The sequence below is a fragment of the Zea mays genome, unplaced genomic scaffold (assembly GCF_902167145.1).
Source record: "Zea mays cultivar B73 unplaced genomic scaffold, Zm-B73-REFERENCE-NAM-5.0 scaffold_45, whole genome shotgun sequence".
NCBI classification, from domain to species: domain Eukaryota; kingdom Viridiplantae; phylum Streptophyta; class Magnoliopsida; order Poales; family Poaceae; genus Zea; species Zea mays.
This window is the reverse complement of record NW_023367091.1, coordinates 138,464-160,243: the sequence shown is the minus strand read 5'-3', so window position 1 is coordinate 160,243 and position 21,780 is coordinate 138,464. Positions and strand designations below refer to the sequence as shown.

The 21,780-nt window shown below is 35.7% G+C and overlaps 1 protein-coding gene and 8 non-coding genes across 9 annotated transcripts; 4 read left to right on the top strand and 5 right to left on the bottom strand.

Annotated features, from left to right (window-relative positions):
* Nucleotides 1–988: 988 nt before the first annotated feature.
* Nucleotides 989–1,061, bottom strand: TRNAH-GUG (transfer RNA histidin (anticodon GUG)). The gene has a single exon. It is a non-coding gene; the product is annotated as a tRNA-His (tRNA).
* Nucleotides 1,062–5,552: 4,491 nt separating this feature from the next.
* Nucleotides 5,553–13,748, top strand: LOC118475437 (photosystem II D2 protein). Its single transcript, XM_035963856.1, has one exon. The coding sequence runs from the start codon at nt 10,595–10,597 to the stop codon at nt 11,654–11,656; it is 1,062 nt and encodes a 353-aa protein (XP_035819749.1). The 5' UTR covers nt 5,553–10,594; the 3' UTR covers nt 11,657–13,748.
* On the bottom strand, nt 9,527–9,613 carry TRNAS-GCU (transfer RNA serine (anticodon GCU)). Its single transcript has one exon. It is a non-coding gene; the product is annotated as a tRNA-Ser (tRNA).
* On the bottom strand, nt 13,181–13,268 carry TRNAS-UGA (transfer RNA serine (anticodon UGA)). The gene has a single exon. It is a non-coding gene; the product is annotated as a tRNA-Ser (tRNA).
* A 271-nt stretch (nt 13,749–14,019) lies between the features above and the next one.
* On the top strand, nt 14,020–14,090 carry TRNAG-GCC (transfer RNA glycine (anticodon GCC)). Its single transcript has one exon. It is a non-coding gene; the product is annotated as a tRNA-Gly (tRNA).
* A 493-nt stretch (nt 14,091–14,583) lies between these two features.
* TRNAM-CAU (transfer RNA methionine (anticodon CAU)) lies at nt 14,584–14,657 on the bottom strand. Its single transcript has one exon. It is a non-coding gene; the product is annotated as a tRNA-Met (tRNA).
* A 2,737-nt stretch (nt 14,658–17,394) lies between these two features.
* TRNAT-GGU (transfer RNA threonine (anticodon GGU)) lies at nt 17,395–17,466 on the top strand. Its single transcript has one exon. It is a non-coding gene; the product is annotated as a tRNA-Thr (tRNA).
* A 663-nt stretch (nt 17,467–18,129) lies between these two features.
* Nucleotides 18,130–18,213, top strand: TRNAY-GUA (transfer RNA tyrosine (anticodon GUA)). The gene has a single exon. It is a non-coding gene; the product is annotated as a tRNA-Tyr (tRNA).
* A 3,423-nt stretch (nt 18,214–21,636) lies between these two features.
* TRNAC-GCA (transfer RNA cysteine (anticodon GCA)) lies at nt 21,637–21,707 on the bottom strand. The gene has a single exon. It is a non-coding gene; the product is annotated as a tRNA-Cys (tRNA).
* Nucleotides 21,708–21,780: the final 73 nt, after the last annotated feature.

Genomic DNA, 21,780 nt, shown 5'->3' with positions numbered 1-21,780 from the left:
TCATAGAAAATTATTGACTCTAGAGATATGGTAATATGGAGAAGACAAAATTGTTTGAAGCACGCACAGAACCGGAAGCGCCCCCTTGTTTCAAAGAGAGGAGGACGGTTATTCACATTTAATTTGATGGTCAGAGGCGTAATTGAAAGTTAAGCAGTGGTAATTAAGACCCCCGGGTGAAAATAGGGATGTCTCCTACGTTACCCATAATATGTGGAAGTATCGACGTAATTTCATAGAGTCATTCGATCTGAATGCTACATGAAGAACATAAGCCAGATGACGGAACGCGGAGACCTAGGATGTAGAAGATCATAACATGAGCGATTCGGCGGATTTGGATTCCTTTTCTATATATCCACTCATGTGGTACTTCAATCATACGATTCATATAAGATCCATCTGTCTAGAGATCGTCATATACATCTAGAAAGCCGTATGCTTTGGAAGAAGCTTGTACAGTTTGGGAAGGGGTTTTTTGAGAAAAAAGAAGAATCTACTTCAACCGATATGCCCTTAGGCACGGCCATACATTAACATAGAAATCACACGTGGAAGGGGTGGGCAATTAGCTAGAGCAGCAGGTGCTGTAGCGAAACTGATTGCAAAAGAGGGTAAATTGGCCACTTTAAGATTACCATCTGGGGAGGTCCGTTTGGTATCCCAAAACTGCTTAGCAACAGTCGGACAAGTGGGTAATGTTGGGTGTGAACCAAAAAGTTTGGGTAGAGCCGGATCTAAGTGTTGGCTAGGTAAACGCCCCGTAGTAAGAGGGGTAGTTATGAACCCTGTGGACCACCCCCATGGGGGTGGTGAAGGGAAAGCCCCCATTGGTAGAAAAAAACCCAACCCCTTGGGGTTATCCTGCGCTTGGAAGAAGACTAGGAAAAGGAAAAATATAGTGATAGTTTTATTCTTCGTCGCCGTAAGTAAATACGTAACTAGGAATATGGAAAATTGCATTTTTGGAATTTGCAATAATGCGATGGGCGAACGACGGGAATTGAACCCGCGCATGTGGATTCACAATCCACTGCCTTGATCCACTTGGCTACATCCGCCCCTTATCCAGCTAAAGGATTTCTCTTTTTTCCATTCATTATTATTCTATTATTCTGACCTCCTAACCTCGATCGAGATAGTGGGACATAGGATGCCCACTCTTTAAAATGAAAAAAAAGGAGTAATCAGCTGTGACACGAAAAAAAACGAATCCTTTTGTAAGCTCGTTCATTTATTGGCAAAAATCGAAAAGGTCAATATGAAGGAGGAGAAAGAAATAATAGTAACGTGGTCCCGGGCATCTAGCATTCTACCCGCAATGGTTGGCCATACAATCGCGATTCATAATGGAAGAAACATATACCTATTTACATAACAAATCCTATGGTAGGTCGCAAATTGGGGGAATTCGTGGCCTACTCGGCATTTTCACGAGTTATGAAAGTACAAGAAAGGATACTAAATCTCGTCGTTAATTGAATTCAGAATAGAAAGATTCAGAATAAACAAAGAAATACCCAATATCCTGTTGGAACAAGATATTGGGTATTTCCGGCTTTCCTTCCTTCAAAAATTCCTATATGTTTAGGAGAAAAACCTTATCCATTAAGGTAAGGAACTTCAAGAGCAGCTAGGTCTAGAGGGAAGTTGTGAGCATTACGTTCGTGCATTACCTCCATACCAAGATTAGCACGGTTGATGATATCAGCCCAAGTATTAATAACGCGACCTTGGCTATCAACTACAGATTGGTTGAAATTGAAACCATTTAGGTTGAATGCCATAGTACTAATACCTAAAGCAGTGAACCAGATCCCTACTACAGGCCAAGCAGCCAAGAAGAAGTGTAAAGAACGAGAATTGTTGAAACTAGCATATTGGAAGATTAATCGACCAAAATAACCGTGAGCAGCCACAATATTATAAGTCTCTTCTTCCTGACCAAATTTGTAACCCTCATTAGCAGACCTCATTTTCAGTGGTTTCCCTGATCAAACTAGAGGTTACCAAGGAACCATGCATAGCACTGAATAGGGAACCGCCGAATACACCAGCTACACCTAACATGTGGAAATGGATGCATAAGGATGTTGTGCTCTGCCTGGAATACAATCATAAAGTTTGAAAGTACCAGATATTCCTAAAGGCATACCATCAGAGAAACTTCCTTGACCAATAGGGTAAATCAAGAAAACAGCAGTAGCAGCTGCAACAGGAGCTGAATATGCAACAGCAATCCAAGGGCGCATACCCAGACGGAAACTAAGTTCCCACTCACGACCCATATAACAAGCTACACCAAGTAAGAAGTGTAGAACAATTAGCTCATAAGGACCGCCATTGTATAACCATTCATCAACAGATGCAGCTTCCCAAATTGGGTAAAATGCAATCCGATCGCCGCAGAAGTAGGAATAATAGCACCAGAGATAATATTGTTTCCATAAAGTAAAGAACCAGAAAACAGGCTCACGAATACCATCAATATCTACTGAGGAGCAGCGATGAAGGCGATAATAAATACGGAAGTTGCGGTCAATAAGGTAGGGATCATCAAAACACCGAACCATCCAATGTAAAGACGGTTTTCGGTGCTAGTTATCCAGTTGCAGAAGCGACCCCACAGGCTTGTACTTCGCGTCTCTCTAAAATTGCAGTCATGGTAAGATCTTGGTTTATTCAAATTGCAAGGACTCCCAAGCACACGTATTAACTAGAAAGAAAATAGATAATAGAAGGCTTGTTATTTAACAGTAACATAGTCTATATACCAATGTCAACCAAGCCAGCCCCAACGATTGGATTTTCGTATAACTTCATTTACCAAATCCAAAAATTTGGGAAATTAAGTTAGTAAAAATGAAAAACTCAGATTGCTCTTTTCTATTTTCCATATGGGTTGCCCGGGACTCGAACCCGGAACTAGTCGGATGGAGTAGATAATTCTTCCTTGTTACAATAGAAAAAACCCCTCCCCAAATCGTGCTTGCATTTTTCATTGCACACGACTTTCCCTATGTGGAAATAGCCAATTTCTATTCCGAAGAGGAAGTCCACTAATTTTGAGAATTTTTAATTAGTTAAAGTGATTCACCTACTATGGAACATTTCAGAATGGAAAATGTGCAAGTTTTATCTTGATATCGATCTTTTCTAGTTTATTAATTTTGTCTAATGATTAATTAAGAGTAAGAGGATTCACCAGGTCATTGATACGGATAATATCCAAATACCAAATACGCTCACTGTGTGATCCATGGAAAGAAAAGTGAATTGTTTTGGTGAACATCAAAGAAAAAACTTGCTCTTCTTCCGTAAAAAATTCTTCTAAAAATACCGAACCCAATCGTTGCATAAAAGTTCGTACCGTACTTTTATGTTTACGAGCTAAAGTTCTAGCACATGAAAGTCGAAGTATATATTTTAGTCGATACAAAGTCTGTTTTTTCGAAGATCCACTATGATAATGAAAAATATTTCTACATATCCGACCAAAACGATCAAGAATATCCCAATCTGATAAATCAGTCCAAACGGGTTTACTAATAGGATGCCCCGATCCAGTACAAAATTGAGCTTTTGATAAGGATCCGACAAGGGGAGTTGCAAGGACTGTGGTATCGAATTTTTTCATTCGAGTATCTATTAGAAAAGAATTCTCCAGCATTTGATTCCTTACTAACAAAGTATTTATTGGTACACTTGAAAGGTACCCCAGAAAATCGAAGCAAGAGTTTGTTAATTGGTTTAGACGAATCCTTTGTGGTTGAGTCCAAAAAGAGAAAAAATATTGCGAGAAATTGACAAGGTAAGATTTCCATTTCTTCTTCAAAAGAAGAGTGCCTTTTGATGCAAGAATTGCCTTTCCTTGATATCGAACATAATGCATAAGAGGATCCATAAAGAACCATATGGTTTTCCGAAAAAAACCCCGGGTACATTACACCAAAATGTTCCATCTTCCCAGAAAAGATGATTCGTTCCAGAAAGGTTCCAGAAGATGTTAATCGTAAGCAAGAAGATTGTTTATGAAGAAACAACAAGAAAAATTCATATTCTGATACATAAGAGTTATATAGGAATCGAAATAGTCTTTTTATTTTTCTTTTTTCAAAAGAAAAATGGATTTCATTGAAGTAATAAAACTATTCCAATTCGAATAATAGTGGAGAAAGAATCGCAATAAATGCAAAGAGGGAACATCTTGAATCCGGTATTCAAGGAGTTGAACCAGGATTTCTAAATGGACTAGGATAGGGTATTTTTATATGTGATAGATAATGTAAATGCAAAAATGTTGTCTTCTAAAAAGGGAAATATTGAATGAATAGATTGTAAATTTTGAAATTTGGTATTTCTTTTTCTTCCGGACAAGATAGTTGCCCTAGCGAGAGTGGGATTTCTACAACGATCGCAAACCCCTCAGATAGAATCTGAGAATAAAACTCAGAATAAAAATAATTACGGTGATCCAACAATCGATCTTGGTTAGGATAATTAACCGAATTAATTAAAAAATTCTGCTGATACATTCGAATAATTAAACGTTTCACAAGTAGTGAACTAAATTTCTTGTTATTACAACCAAAAATTTCCACGGGTTCGGAAACCATTTAATCCATAATCATGAGCAAATGCATAAATATATTCCTGAAAGAGAAGTGGGTAGACGAAGTAGTGTTGACGAGATTTCTGTTTTTCTGAATACCCTTCGAATTTTTCCATTTGTATTTCTACTTGAAATAGAGAAAAAAAGCATTTCTCGGTTTATCAAATGATGATACATAGTGCAATATGGTCAGAACAAGGTGTTGCATAATACAAACCCAGGAAAGAAAGGGAGTCTAATCCATAGAACTTTTTTCCACTCCTTTTCTATCTAATTAGTTTATGTTTGTTTCTAATTATAAAACAAACAAGAACAAATCTTTTATTTTTGCAGGCCATCGCTCTTTTGACTTTGGAATACAGTCTCTTTATCAATATACTGTTTCTTTTACACATTCAATTCATAACATCTCTTTTCAATCCATAATCAAGAATAATTAGGATTTCTAAAAAAAAAAAGTAAAGGGTCCATTCATAGGAAAACCTAACCTTTCCCCACATTAGGCACTAATCTATTTTTAACGTCTAATTAGATCGGGGAATCCTTCCAATTAACCAATTAAGAAGTTAAGCTCGTTGCTTTTTTTTTATTTTACCAGAATTAGAGCCAGGCTCTATCCATTTATTCACTAGACCCAGAAGATCAGAATTTTTTTTATTAAAAAAAAAAAAAAAGAAATTGATTTTATTACGACATGCTATTTTTTCCATTCATTACCTTTGAGGATCAGTCGTGGTCTTCTAGACTCTACCAAGAGTCCTGGACGAATTTGTGCTTCATCCAAATGTGTAAAAGATCATAGCCGCACTTAAAAGCCGAGTACTCTACCATTGAGTTAGCAACCCGGATAAAATAGGATCTCTTAGATACTGGATCAAATCTAAAAATCGATGAAATTATACCACATTGAATTAGCAAGACATCAAAGAAGATTTTCTAATCCATTAAAAACACTCAAATACAAAAATGAACAGATCCGGTTAAATTTCACTAAGGCTAAGGGTAAAAAAAAAAAAGCAGCCCCAATCACAATGGCAAAATTGTGATTTTTTTGGCAATTTAAAGAAGTAAAATAATCTTGTATGTGTATGAGAGTACATGCAAGAGGGGCAACCCTATCATTTGAATGAAGTGTAGACAGAAAATACCTAATATGGAGTGACAATAAAGAGACCCATCTATCTACAAATTCTATTTGTTCAATAGACCTTTGTCAATGCAAATACAATGTAATTAGATATAAAAAGGAAATAAAATAGGGACTTTTGTTGGATTGGCACGACATAAATGCAGCAAAAAAAAAATAGGACTAAGAAAGAGGCAAATTGTGTCTAAATAATTAAGGGGTACTAAGGACCCTCTCCTACTTTTTATTCATTTAGTTCTTCAATTAACTCAAAGTTCTTTCTTTATCTTTAAAGAATTCTGCCTTCCTTAAAATATCATAAACTGTTCTTGTAGGTTGAGCACCCTTTTCAAGGAAATAGAGAATAGCTGGAACATTTAAACAAGTTTGATTCTTTATCGGATCATAAAAACCTACTTTTCGAAGATCTCTTCCTTCTCTTCGAGATCGAACATCAATTGCAACGATTCGATAGATAGCTTATTGGGATAGATGTAGATAAAACAACCCCCCCCCTAGAAACGTATAGGAGGTTTTCTCCTCATACGGCTCGAGAAAATGATTCGAATTTCTGTCTATAATGCAATCTGTCTATAATGCAAATAGATAGAAATTCGATTATGACTTGCATTAATTTCCTTAAAGAAAAGAAAAAACAAATTTCATTTATACTCATGACTCAAGTTGGCTAATTTTTACTGACAAACTTCAAAAGAAAAACCCTTCGAAATTTTTTGAGTCGTCTCTAAACTCTTTTCTTTATCTCATCTCGAACAAATTGACTTTTATTCCTTATTCAGATCTAATTCTATTGTTGAGACGGTTGAAAATCGTGTTTACTTGTTCCGGAATCCTTTATCTTTGATTTGTGAAATCCTTGGGTTTAGACATTACTTCGGGAACTCCTATTCTTTTTTCTTTCAAAAGAGTAGCAACATACCCTTTCTTTTTTCTTATTTCCTTCGATAAAGCATTTCACTCTTCTATAGAAATCAAATATGAACAATTGATTCAGATAGACTTTTCATCAAAAAAGTTTTTCCAATCTTCCAAAATTAGACTTTTTCTTATTTTAACCTTTTGATTTCTATATTAAGGATAGACTGACAAAGTTGGCCTAATTTATTAGTTTTCACTAACCCTAGATTCTTTCCCTTGATCAAAAAGAAATTCTGTCCTCTCGAGCTCCATCGTGTACTATTTACTTTACTTACAAACAACCCAGCGAAAATTCGGTTCGGGACGAATAGAACAGACTATGTCGAGCCAAGAGCATTTTCATTACTATGGAAAATGATGGATAGGCAAATCCACAATCGATCATGTCCTTCAAGTCGCACGTTGCTTTCTACCACATCGTTTTAAACGAAGTTTTACCATAACATTCCTCTAATTTCATTGCAAAATGGTATCGAGAATTGATCCAATATGGATGGAATCATGAATAGTCATTGCTTTTGTATACTAATTCAAACCTGCTATCTATGGAGAAAATTGGATAAAAGAAATAAGTATTTATCGGGGAACACTCTGCAAAGATACAATTTATTTAAACCCATATTCTATCATATGAATGAAACATAGTTCGAAAAAGAGGAATAAAATAGTTTACTTAAGACTTATTTATTATTATTATTGAATTTCCATTTTCAACAGAGAACTCAAGATGATTAATCCTGAAATGAGAAGGATCCACTCTTTCCCAACAAATAAACTATCAACCTCAAAAAAAGTGGAATTAATTTAATGAATTAATCTATTTTTCTGTAACAAAAACAATTAACTATATAAACAAATAAGCTATGCCAATGAAAAGATTGGTCGTTTTTGAGTAGTTCTAAAATTCTCATACTTCTTCGACTCGAATAACAAAAGAAAGAACTCAAAATAAAAAATAAGAAAAGTACGATTTTTTCGAATCCATTCTATCCAACGAACAGTTCTTACCTTAACCTTACCGAAATGGATCATTCTGGATATTTAAAGAATCACAGATCGAGATCGTTTTCGCTTAACCAAAGAAAAGAAGGACGCTTCTTTTTTACTAATAATACAAGAAAACAAATAATACAACAAAAATCTATCTCTATCATAAAGGGATAGGTCTCATTTTCTATACAGTGTTTTACCTCATTAATTTTTTTTTTTTTTACTTACTTTAGTTCTTTAGTTTTGGGAAAATAAATAGGGGGTACTTCTTTTCTTTCATATTGGGTGTCAAATGGATCCTGTAAGAATTCCCACTTCATAGATACGGGGTATAAAGTTTATCCAAAAAGTTCCAATTTCAAAACACATATTCAAAACACATATGAGTAATGAGTAGTAGGGGCATATCCTGAATGTGCCTGATAGACAAAAATTTTTCATGAAAATAAAGATATTAAATTTGACTGGACTTGACACTTTATTTTTTGTTTTCTGAGAAAGAAAAAAATGCTTAGAAATGCATCTAATCTACGAGTTCATAAGAGATAATTATTCTCTTTAATAAACTTTTGTGTCGTGCAGGGCACAATACGATTCTATCTTTCGCTTCATCAGAAAAAATCTGGGACGAAAGGATTCGAACCTCCGAGTAACGGGACCAAAACCCGCTGCCTTACCACTTGGCCACGCCCCATGTCATTTCGTTTTATGAAACACTAATAAACACTATTATTTTTATATATTATTCGTCAATCCCACTTCAATTACCTAAAAAATGAGGGATATTTTCTTGCTAGGATTCTAGACATGCAGATAATATAGAATCCAAAAAATGCATTGATCATTACATGGAATTCTATTAAGATATTATATGAAAGTCGAATTTCTTCCATTCTCATTTGAGAATGCGAATACAAGGAGGTATTTTGTGTTTGGGAAAGTCCGAAGAAAAAAGGATTTGGAATCTACCTTTTCTTTTGCTTTTTCCCTTATAAAAATAACTCAATCAAAATCCAATTATCTACTCTACAAGAATGAAATGCTTGTTATGCCTAATATACTTAGTTTAACCTGTATCTGTTTTAATTCTGTTCTTTGTCCGACTAGCTTTTTCTTCGCCAAATTACCCGAAGCTTATGCCATTTTCAACCCAATCGTGGATGTTATGCCTGTCATACCTGTACTCTTTTTTCTATTAGCGTTTGTTTGGCAAGCTGCTGTAAGTTTTCGATGAAATCTTTACTATTCTGCCTGCCAAATTGAATGATGTATTCATTCCAAAAAAAAAAATGGATAAGAGCCGAGAAGTCTTATATTATGAACCTTCGATTCTAAAATGAAAATTCTTCTACATTGAATGTATAGCTGCAGCAATAAATTTTGATCAGCCTTTCTACCCCCTGCGCCTACGTTGAACAGGTACCTTTAGGTACCCACACAATACCTAAACTAATTTTTGATATTGATAAGAGTGCTTATTATAAAGCAATTCTTGCAATTTTTTTAAGAATTGATTTTTGCATTTTTAGGTGTCAAAATAAAGAAAACCCATCCTAGTGGATCCGTGTGGTAAGGAAAAATGGGTAATCTATTCCTTAACAAAAAAAATTTTGGAGATTATGTAATGCTTACTCTCAAACTTTTTGTTTATACAGTAGTGATATTCTTTGTTTCCCTCTTTATCTTTGGATTCTTATCTAATGACCCAGGACGTAATCCTGGGCGTGAGGAGTAAAAATCAAAAATTTTTGGAATTTTTCTTATAAATTTAAATTGGATTTATTTCGTACATTTATTTATGAGAAAATCCGGGGGTCAGAATTCCTTACAATTCGAAAGTCCCAAATGATCCGAGGGGGCGGAAAGAGAGGGATTCGAACCCTCGGTACAAAAAATTGTACAACGGATTAGCAATCCGCCGCTTTAGTCCACTCAGCCATCTCTCCCCGTTCCAAATCGAAAGGTTTTCATGATATGGCAGAGGCAAGAAATAACGATTGTCAAAAATCCTTCCTTTTTCTTTCATTTCAAAAGTGCATAAAAATTATATTGCCAATTCCATTTTAATTATATTCTTTTTTCTTAATGTTAATAAAAAAAGAAGAAAATTCTGGTTTTTTCTTTCCAAAATTCGATATAGGCTGAAAGACAATCAGATCTTTTTTCTCTTCAGCGGGCAGTTCCATATAGAATTTGTTAGAATAAAACAAGCGGGTTAAAAAAAAAAACTCTTTTTTTTTATTTATCCACAAAGCAAAAAAGGTTCTTATCAAACCCACAATAAAATGGGAAAGAAAGATAAAGTAAGTAGACCTGACCCCTTGAATAATGCCTCTATCTGCTATTCTGATATATAAATTCGATGTGGATGAAATTGGTGTATAAGCGCATTTTTGTATTTCCTTAGACTTAGATCGCGCAAGGCAAGAATTTTTCGCTATTTACGATTTCATATTCTTGTTACTAGACGTTCTATAGGAATAAGAAGAAATCGCAACTCTTTTCCGTTACACATAATAAATAAAGGGTTTCAAAAGTCAATTTTTCTTTTCAATATCTTTCTTTTTTTTTTCAGAATTCCATTTTTGTTCTTCCACCCATGCAATAGAGAGCGAATGAGAAAAGAGGGGTTTTCCCTTAAAAAATGGGCTTTGAAATAGAAATCATGGAATAATGCTGAATTCAAATGTTTATTTCTTTATTTCTTTTCTATAGTATAAGAAAAATGAATTAAATGAAATTTGTGGATTTAGCACGACCTGGGTTGTGACCCCATAGATAAAAATGCAAAATTTCTATCTTCGAGACGACTGAAAAAGGGCATTGAACGAGAAAGAAATCGTCCACAGATAATCAAACTATCGTATGCCCTGGAAGTAATATGAGGTGCTCGAAAATGGTTGAAGTAATTGAATAGGAGGATCACTATGACTATAGCCGTTGGTAGAGTTACTAAAGAAGAAAACGATCTATTTGATATTATGGACGACTGGTTACGAAGGGACCGTTTCGTTTTTGTAGGATGGTCCGGCTTATTGCTCTTTCCTTGTGCTTATTTCGCTTTAGGGGGTTGGTTTACAGGGACTACTTTTGTAACTTCTTGGTATACCCATGGATTGGCTAGTTCCTATTTGGAAGGTTGCAATTTCTTAACCGCGGCGGTTTCCACACCTGCCAATAGTTTAGCACACTCTTTGTTGCTACTATGGGGACCGGAAGCACAGGGAGATTTTACTCGTTGGTGTCAATTAGGTGGTCTTTGGACTTTTGTCGCTCTCCATGGAGCTTTTGCACTAATAGGTTTCATGCTACGTCAATTTGAACTTGCTCGGTCTGTTCAATTGCGGCCTTATAATGCAATTTCATTCTCTGGTCCAATCGCTGTTTTTGTTTCCGTATTCCTTATTTATCCACTGGGACAATCTGGTTGGTTCTTTGCGCCGAGTTTTGGCGTAGCAGCTATATTTCGGTTCATCCTTTTCTTCCAAGGATTTCATAATTGGACGTTGAACCCATTTCATATGATGGGAGTTGCCGGAGTATTAGGCGCAGCTCTGCTATGCGCTATCCACGGGGCTACCGTAGAAAACACTCTATTCGAAGATGGCGATGGTGCAAATACCTTCCGTGCTTTTAACCCAACTCAAGCTGAAGAAACTTATTCAATGGTCACTGCTAACCGCTTTTGGTCCCAAATCTTTGGTGTTGCTTTTTCCAATAAACGTTGGTTACATTTCTTTATGCTATTTGTACCCGTCACCGGTTTATGGATGAGTGCTATTGGCGTAGTTGGTCTGGCTCTGAACCTACGTGCCTATGACTTCGTTTCCCAGGAAATCCGTGCAGCGGAAGATCCTGAATTTGAGACTTTCTACACCAAAAATATTCTTTTAAACGAGGGTATTCGTGCGTGGATGGCAGCTCAGGATCAGCCTCATGAAAATCTTATATTCCCTGAGGAGGTTCTACCACGTGGAAACGCTCTTTAATGGAACTTTCGTTTTAGCTGGTCGTGACCAAGAAACCACCGGCTTTGCTTGGTGGGCTGGGAATGCCAGACTTATCAATTTGTCCGGTAAACTACTTGGAGCTCATGTAGCCCATGCCGGATTAATCGTATTCTGGGCCGGAGCAATGAACCTATTTGAAGTGGCCCATTTCGTACCAGAAAAGCCCATGTATGAACAAGGGTTGATTTTACTTCCGCACTTAGCTACTCTAGGTTGGGGAGTAGGGCCGGGGGGAGAAGTTCTAGATACTTTTCCTTACTTTGTATCCGGAGTACTTCACTTAATTTCCTCCGCAGTCTTAGGCTTCGGTGGCATTTATCACGCGCTTCTGGGACCCGAGACTCTTGAAGAATCTTTTCCATTCTTTGGTTATGTATGGAAAGATAGAAATAAAATGACTACAATTTTGGGTATTCACTTAATTTTGTTAGGTCTAGGTGCTTTTCTTCTAGTACTCAAGGCTCTTTATTTTGGCGGCGTATATGATACCTGGGCCCCCGGGGGGGGGGATGTAAGAAAAATTACCAATTTGACCCTTAGCCCCGGTGTTATATTTGGTTATTTACTAAAATCCCCTTTTGGGGGAGAAGGATGGATTGTTAGTGTGGATGATTTAGAAGATATAATTGGGGGACATGTATGGTTGGGTTCCATTTGTGTACTTGGCGGAATTTGGCATATCTTAACCAAACCCTTTGCATGGGCTCGCCGTGCATTTGTATGGTCTGGCGAAGCTTACTTGTCTTATAGTTTAGGTGCTTTATCTGTTTTTGGTTTTATCGCTTGTTGTTTTGTCTGGTTCAATAATACGGCTTATCCAAGTGAGTTTTACGGGCCCACTGGACCAGAAGCTTCTCAAGCTCAAGCATTTACTTTTCTAGTTAGAGACCAGCGTCTTGGAGCTAATGTAGGGTCTGCCCAAGGACCGACGGGTTTAGGTAAATATCTAATGCGTTCCCCAACGGGAGAGGTTATTTTTGGAGGGGAAACTATGCGTTTTTGGGACCTTCGTGCTCCGTGGTTAGAACCTCTAAGGGGCCCCAACGGTTTGGACTTGAGTAGGTTGAAAAAAGACATCCAACCTTGGCAAGAACGACGTTCAGCAGAATATATGACCCATGCTCCTTTAGGCTCTTTAAATTCCGTGGGTGGCGTAGCTACCGAGATCAATGCTGTTAATTATGTCTCCCCTAGAAGTTGGTTAGCGACCTCCCATTTTGTTCTAGGATTCTTCTTTTTTGTGGGCCATTTGTGGCATGCAGGAAGAGCCCGAGCTGCTGCAGCAGGCTTTGAAAAGGGAATTGATCGCGATTTGGAACCTGTTCTTTACATGACCCCTCTTAACTAAGATTTTTTATTTATACCTGTTCTAGTTTTTTTCTGTTCTGGCTCGGTTATTCCATCTAGCCGAGCCATTCATGCTTTTTTATGAAAGAATGATATAAGGGGGGCTGCACAAAGAAAAACATAGATAGAAAGAAGCAAATGTATTCAATATACAAAAGGAGAGAGAGGGATTCGAACCCTCGATAGTTCCTAGAACTATACCGGTTTTCAAGACCGGAGCTATCAACCACTCAGCCATCTCTCCACAGCCCAATCCCTATTTTATTCCTACAAATAGAACATAGCTATATGAAATGATCTACTAACTCATCTCAGATGCAAGTCCACTTTCAATATATCTCTGTATAAAGCGGTAAGGAAAAAGTTTTAATAAAAGAAGAATCAATGGATTCATGATTAAACCCCTCCTACTTCTTGTATTTTCATACAATTTTGATTAAGTGAGGGATCAAATAGAAATATGTAGTCAACTTTATTTGAAGGTAGTTTGGAGGATTATAAATATGAATATTGCTTTCCAATTAGCTGTTTTTGCATTAATTGCGACTTCCTCAGTTTTAGTAATTAGTGTACCCCTTGTATTTGCTTCTCCTGATGGTTGGTCAAATAATAAAAACGTTGTATTTTCCGGTACATCATTATGGATTGGATTAGTCTTTCTGGTAGCTATTCTGAATTCTCTTATTTCTTGAATTTGTTTAGTATTTAGTAACCCGATACAAAATAAATAAAAAGAAAGGCCCTTTTTCGAAAAAATTAGGATTTTTATACACATTAAAATGCTATTTTCGTTCCGAATTATTACCTCTTCTCTTTCATTATTATGAAATTCTATTGCCATTAGAATATTGATTGATAGACAGTTAATAAAAAGAAAACTCTAATAGAAAATGAAACGGTCGACCCAGACATAGACGGTCGACCCAGACATAGACGGTCGACCCAGGTGGATATACCCTATAAAATATAGGACGTAGCAAGCGTAGTTCAATGTAGCGAGCGTAGTTCAGTGGTAAAACATCTCCTTGCCAAGGAGAAGATACGGGTTCGATTCCCGTCGCTCGCCAGCTTAATTTAGTAAGGTGCTATGATAAAAAATTCAGTCTAGTTGACTACTTAACTACTTAATATTATAGTTTATATTTAATATTATAGTTTATATTATAGTAAATTATATATATTTATTTTTAATATAGTAAATTATTATAGTAAATGACTACTTAACTACTTCTATTAAATTACTATTTAATATTAAATGAATATTAAATTAAGTAGTTGTTAGTCTAGTACTGTACCCCTTCCTATCTTATCCTTCCTTTGCACCCGACTCAAAAAAAAAGAGTGCTTCGAGGGTGCAAATCCAACTTTCTAAGAAAGTTCCCTAAACCGGGGATTCGCCGAGACAAACAAGAGACAAACGGTTTTGAAAGGGGGATAGGCTATGCTTTTCTTTCATTTTTTTTTTTTTTTTTTCTGCCTGCTAAATAAAAAAAAAGGGTTGGATATAGCCCTCTATCATATATATACAAATAGAATAGTCCATTTATACGGACTGCTAAGTGCGGAGACGGGAATCGAACCCGTGACCTCAAGGTTATGAGCCTCGTGAGCTACCAAACTGCTCTACTCCGCTCTGTAGGGCCGAAAACTGGTGGACGAAAGAAAAAGGTGGAATACAAGTCTCTACCATGTCTAGACAAACAAATGGAATAGTCTTTTTATACAGAATGGAGCGGGTAGCGGGAATCGAACCCGCATCGTTAGCTTGGAAGGCTAGGGGTTATAGTCGACGTTGGTTGATTATTTTTGACGTCTCTAATTCAAAACCGAACATGAAATTTTGATTTCATTCGGCTCCTTTATGGATATTCTCACCACTTAACATCTATGTCAGCTTTTCTGTCTGAATGGAACCAAAGCTCTCCGCTTTCTAGATGATCCCTATAGAATAGGAGATAGAAATTCTCCTAAATATCTATCTAATCTACTTACTTCGTTCCCTAATTTCATTCAAGAGATCCTGAGGAAAAGAGTTGGGTTTCCACCGAGCTGAAACAATATAATATACTGATGGTTCTAGTAAACCAAAACCATCGTTTTTTAGCTATTGGGCTTCCATTTCCTACAAAACAAAAGAAGATTTAGTTACGATTGGAAATAACCTTTTTTGTATCTTCATCCATAGATCCTTTACTCATATTTATTCAATCGGAATACTTATCGGAATACTTAATCCAATGCAAAATTATGCTTCGCGACTACGTACTCATAATCGAATTTGTATTTTAGATGCAAATTCAATTAGTCTTTGGATACTAATCGGGAGAATGTATATTCTTCCTCAATATGCTATTGAGAGGAAAAGGATTAAATCCTTTATAAGAACTAAAGTTTTCATCGGAATATGAATATAAAAAAACTTAAGGATGCCTTAAGTATATCATTTCAAATTCAGTTATTAATAGAACGAATCACACTTTTACCACTAAACTATACCCGCTACATGTAGATTATGATACCAATGCTACCCTTTGTCAAGGGTAGCCATTCGAGAAGGAGGCTAATTCCACCTTATCGAATCAAAGGAGAAAGTTCATGGCGGTGGGCGGTTGGTACTTCAATCGCGGACCTTTACTTTAGGATTTAGATAGCCCCTCTCTAGTCTGTAAAATACATCTCTTCTTACCATACCAATAGCGTATGAACCAAATGTATGCATTTCGATTAGGATCTATTCTACGGTTATGACTACAAGGATCATTATTTGTGAGGACGTAAATGTGCCAGACTGTTGTAAGGAATCGTTTAATTATTCCTACAATATATACTAAGAGATATAAAGGCAGTACAGTCCCCATAAATCCCTTTCTTCCTTTTCTTTTTTGTTCAGAATTGAACAAAGAAATTGCGAAAGATGTTTTCTTCCTCCACGTATCATGAAGTGCGAGCCATAGGGAAGGAGTGAGATGACTTTCCAAAATTTTTCATAGACTTCGTCTATCGCTTGAGAGAAGCAACAAAGAGTAATAACTTAAAAAGAAAAGCAGATACGAATCGCTGGTTAGTCGATCCTCTCCATTTCCTAATTTCCTCTCTTCTTTTCCGCTCAATTCTAGTTTATTAGATTCTTGTTTAAAAGAATCAAAGAAGATGAATAGAACTAAGAACACATAAAAAAGAGCATAGAGAACCATTACCAAACGTTCCTCCTAAGAATCATATTGGGTATCTATCCCCTTCCTTTTAACCCTAGGATCGAAAATCTAGAATCCTCCCTTTTCCTAGTGTTCGGAAACGGAAAACCCTGAACCTGGAGGAGTTAGGTATGTAGGATATGCTTTTTATTTTTTGTTGGACAGGCAGTAGTATAATTTTGATACTCTGCAGTATAAATTCGACTCCCAACCCTTTTTTTTAGAATAAAATTGTTGATAAAACTCCAACATAGTTTGTTCCAAATCCACTATAATCCTTGTAGAATAGTCAAGTACCCCATTTCCAAGGGGTACCTGTTGAAAATCGTTTCAACAAATCCGTCCAAAACTTTTTAAGAAAAATGAAAAAGTTTTGAACTCGAAAGTTTTTCCAAAAGATGCCTGCTAAAAATTGTTTCAATCTCTCACCAAAACAGATAAGAAGTATATCACTGAAAATTACTATCCAGCCATAGGGGTATATGAAGAGCGCAAATTCCTTTATACCCCACCCAATTAGAATTAGGGGAAATAAAACATAAATGGAGAAAGTTCTCATCATAAGATCAGCCAATAGAAGAAAAAAGTCCCTAATTCTGCAGAACATTCTGAGCACGTGAAAAGTGAATAGCCTAAAGATAAAAAAAAAGTTTATCATTTTTTTAACAGCAGTTCTTATTGCCCCTTTGGCCTTTTTGGCCCATTGTTGTATCCGATTCAACAATTGATACATATTTGTTCTCTTCTTAACAAAAAAAATGGAACTTCCGGACTTTGGTTTGGTGAGTCGTACGAGATCGTGTTTACATACCTATGAACTTAGCCTCTTCAAGTGTATCCGATATATATAATAATTTTTGGGTGTGTCAATTCTCTGTTCATGTATTTTATTATACATGATATGTATATGTATTTATTTATATAATAATAAATACCTATACTTTGTGCAAGTGATAAGAGATAATATGAAAGATTTTCTTATTTTTCTTAATTTTCTCAAGATTTTAAACCTCGCCATAAATAAACTTCGATATCTCGATCTCGATATATAGAAAAGAAAATCTCTACATATCTCTATATATACATATATTATGTACATTAATATATACATGTAATATGTACATTATGCAGTAGACCCATAATGGTAAATGAAAGTGGCTAATTATTGAATAAAAAGCCCTTTTAACTCAGTGGTAGAGTAATGCCATGGTAAGGCATAAGTCATCGGTTCAAATCCGATAAAGGGCTTTTCGCTTAGTGGTAGAATAATGCCTTGGTAAGACAGAAGTCATCGGTTCGAATCCGATAAAGTACTTTTCTACTAAATTCATTCATTTCTTTTTTGAAAATGTCCCCATTTTTTTTTTTTTTGCAATTTTATGACTTAGTTTAGTGCGAGATGCCCACATTTTTGGTCTGAACACTAAACGAAGCACAGAGTTAAAATTACAAAAAAAAATGAAATTGGACTCTTTTTCCTGTTATAGCAATCAATACCTGTACTGAACTAATTTAGATTCCTTTTTATTAGTCTATTCGTATTCTATACCCTTTAAACGAATTTCCTTAACCTTAAAAAGCTTAAAAAGTAGGGGATGATCCGTGAATTAACCTAACCATCAACTAAAAAAAATCCTATGAAAGCATAACAGAAAAGTAGTAAAGACTCTTTTCTTTGATCTAGTTCGAAGAGTATATTGACAATTCCAAAAAACTGCTCATACTATCATTATAGTATAATGACGAGTGGTTGTATATGGTGCTATCGTCTAGTGATGCCCCCATCGTCTAGTGGTTCAGGACATCTCTCTTTCAAGGAGGCAGCGGGGATTCGACTTCCCCTGGGGGTAGGGAGTATTATAAAAAGAGGTTAATCATAGATTATCAAAAAGCCTAGAAAAAATTCTTCCTGGGTCGATGCCCGAGCGGTTAATGGGGACGGACTGTAAATTCGTTGACGATATGTCTACGCTGGTTCAAATCCAGCTCGGCCCAAAAATTTAGGGCTTCGTGAATATGAACTAAATCTATTTTTTTTATGGAAGAAAAAAGATGTATTATCTATAGAAATAAAGGATAAAGAGAAACGGGGAAATTGATTTCTAATCCGTATCTCTCTGATTCTTTGTCTTACAAAGAAAAGACAAAGAAAAGAGCTTTTCTTATGGAAAAGCGGATTATCGTTTATTTTTAGGGATAAAAAATCGCAACATACTAGTTATGCCACTCTCACTATACCCGCATAGGATATGCGGGTATGTAGTATATGATTCGTCTATTTCTTAGAGCACGACAGACGGATCGAATCTTCTATTTAAGAATAGGCATGCCATACACCCCGCAGGGATTGTAGTTCAATTGGTCAGAGCACCGCCCTGTCAAGGCGGAAGCTGCGGGTTCGAGCCCCGTCAGTCCCGAACTAGGGTTCAATGAATGGACAAATTCATCTTTTCTTTTTTCATGGAAATTTTTGATGAAAAAAGGGGGGGGGGGGACAGGAGGCAAGATCAAATATCTATGGGGCACCCTTACTTCACTTTTATTTTTTTGCATTTCTCAGTAAAAAGAGAGCAGTGCAGTATAGAATTTTTTTTGCACTACTTCCGGTTGATAAGGAAAGGCATACATATCATACGTGGATTAGTATAATTTAGGATACTACTCCATTTTTATGATGATACCACCCTCATCTTAACTTCCTATTCGACTCTTATGAAATCGAGTACCGGTATTTTACCGGAATCCATACATAAACCGTATTCGTTTATTGTTAGAGAATGAATTTCATCTAATTAGTTACTTTTTGGGGGTTAAACCGCACCCCTTCCATTTTCTAGTTCCAACTTTGTTTGTGTATATAATTGGAAAGAATCCACCTCATTCTCACTCCATTTGCCGACTCCTTTTTTTATGGATTTGCTCTCATCTTTAGACCCCAAAAAGCGTATATGGATAGTAACCTAATAAAATAAAAACCAAGCAAACGCTCTTTTTCCTAAATTTAAATATGGGATCCTTTTTATTTAAGATCCTCTTTTCTCCATCTCATTTCTACTTCTACTGCTTATTGGGATGTCTATGTGACCCATAGAAAGTTGGTCATATAATACATACATAATTGTATGTATAACTATAAGAAAAAGGAAGTGAAATTGGATAAGATAAGAAAGATTTTGGGTTATACATATAGAAAAGCAAAAGTAGAAAAGAATGAAAAAAGAATAGAGGGGGTTTCGAATCCAATCAAAAAACCTATTTTGGTCTTAGTATGGATAAGAGATCTTCCTATGTTATATTATTCCACTATCCACCATGAATTGATTTGATAGATGCAATATTCATAATATTGAATTGATTCAGTATTATCAGAATGCAAGTCCTCCCCTTGAATTTACAGGATACCCCTTTTTCCTCTCCATGGGATTACATCCCGAGTTATTGTGAAAAAAATAAATAAATAAAGAGGTTATGGAAGTAAATATTCTCGCATTTATTGCTACAGCATTGTTCATTCTAGTTCCTACTGCCTTTTTACTTATTATTTATGTAAAAACAGCCAGTCAAAATGATTAATTGGAATTCCAATTAATCATTGAAGAAATGAAAAAGGGATTAAAGAAAATAAAAAATCCAAGTCTTAAATGAAAGGGTCTGGTTGGAATCATAAAGTGTGGTAGAAAGAACTACATATAGTTTTTTCTACCACACTTTAGATTCTTTCTATTATATTATCTTGAATCTACATAGAATCGATTAGTAGATTGAAATAGTAGTCTAATTCAACTTCTTTTTTCACTGCATCCACTTAATTTCAATCAAGTCAAAATCAAAAAAATCGAAGATAATTCTTCATTGAAAGAATCCAAGGAGGGGGAGAAAAATAATACGAGAATAGACTAGAATAGATTATAGTAAAAGAAAAAAAGTAAAAGGAAAAAACCTACGAATCTTTCATGCTTAAAAAAGGTGCGAGATGCTTCAATCGAGATCCTTCAAAAAAAAAAAAAAAGAACATCAAAAATTTTCTAAGAATAAGAAAATAGTATAAATGGAAAATGTGCGATATATTGTGAATAGCTTCGTGTAAGAAAGTCTAATTTTCTTATGTTCTAATTTTCTTATGTATAGAACTTTCTTTTTACTCATAATTTCTAGTAGAATAGAAGTTATGAATTACTATAATCGCCCTTTCTATTCTATTATACTGGAATAGAACGACTCTTTCTTACTTTCTTAAAAGAGTTTCTTACAAGAGTGAAACAAAACTAAAGAAAGAGAGAAAAAATAAAGTTTGGCAAAATTATTAATGCAAAACGATCAATTAAAGAAAAGAGTTGATACTACAATTCGACTACTCAATCAATTGGTAGTATCCCTAGAGTCCACTCCTCCCCCATACTACTAGCGAAAGAGAAAATGTAAAGACTACCATTAAAGCAGCCCAAGTGAGACTTACTATATCCATGTAAATTATGTCTCCTATTTCTATGAAAGAATTCTTCTACTATTGATCAATAATCATAGTGGAATCAAGGGTACAGAGTCAAAAGGCCATTCTGCCCTAAGACTATGGATGAATCCGTTAAAGGAATTTACTCCTAACAAATTCTTATATGATTTCTGGTAGAATTGGAGAGCATTAAGTAGAAATATGATACATCGCTCTTTCCCTAAAAAAGAGTAGGGGATGCTCTGAATAGAAGACGCGGGAATAGAGAGATTTTTTCTTTCGTTTGTTACCTTTTTTATAAGCAAAGGACGTAAGAATACACCATAAAATTAGGATAGATAAATATTTATTGGATACCTAACTTACCCATGTTTATTTTTATTTTTGACCTAAACCCTACTGCTGCCCCGCTTTCTATCTTTCTATGAAAGAGTAAGGAGGTCTTATCCACAATCCAAAAATTGATTTTTGATCAGCCTATTCAATCTAATTCTCGACAGAATCAGTAGCCTTTACTTTAGTGTATGTAGGTAGCATAAGATGTACGAAGTGTATGTAGTAAGATGTACGATAAAGTGTATGTAGTAAGATGTACGATAAATAAAATGTATGATAATTAGGAAGTCTTTCTATTTCTTCGCAAAGTCCCTTCTTCAATCTTAGATTGAAAAAAGAATGCCCCTTAGGGACCTTTGGCTACGAAGATTTCTGACATCTTAGTCTCGTAGTTTTAAATTCCCGAATCGAATCGATTTAAATTAATAAAAGAATAAGGAAACGCTACCTCATCCCTATTGGTAGCCGTTTGGGCCACTGCCCACAAAACAAACCCTAGTTTGAGGGTAGAACTATGGTATGGATTCTCAAAATCCAGTATCGCCAAACCTAGTTACTCTCGTGCCCCAACTTAGGGGGGTACGAATTTGTCGAGTTTGATCAGTACTATAATCCTAAGTATTTTATTGATCAGGCGGCACCCAGATTTGAACTGGGGGTAAAGGATTTGCAGTCCCCTGCCTTACCACTTGGCCATGCCGCCAAAAAATCCGATCTAAAATCGAGAAAAGAGCAAGTATTCATTCACATTTTTTTACTAATTACTAAAACCTTTT

Excerpts from the sequence above, each read along its gene's own strand:
- LOC118475437 (XM_035963856.1), top strand. The coding sequence starts at position 10,595 with ATGACTATAGCCGTTGGTAGAGTTACTAAAGAAGAAAACGATCTATTT.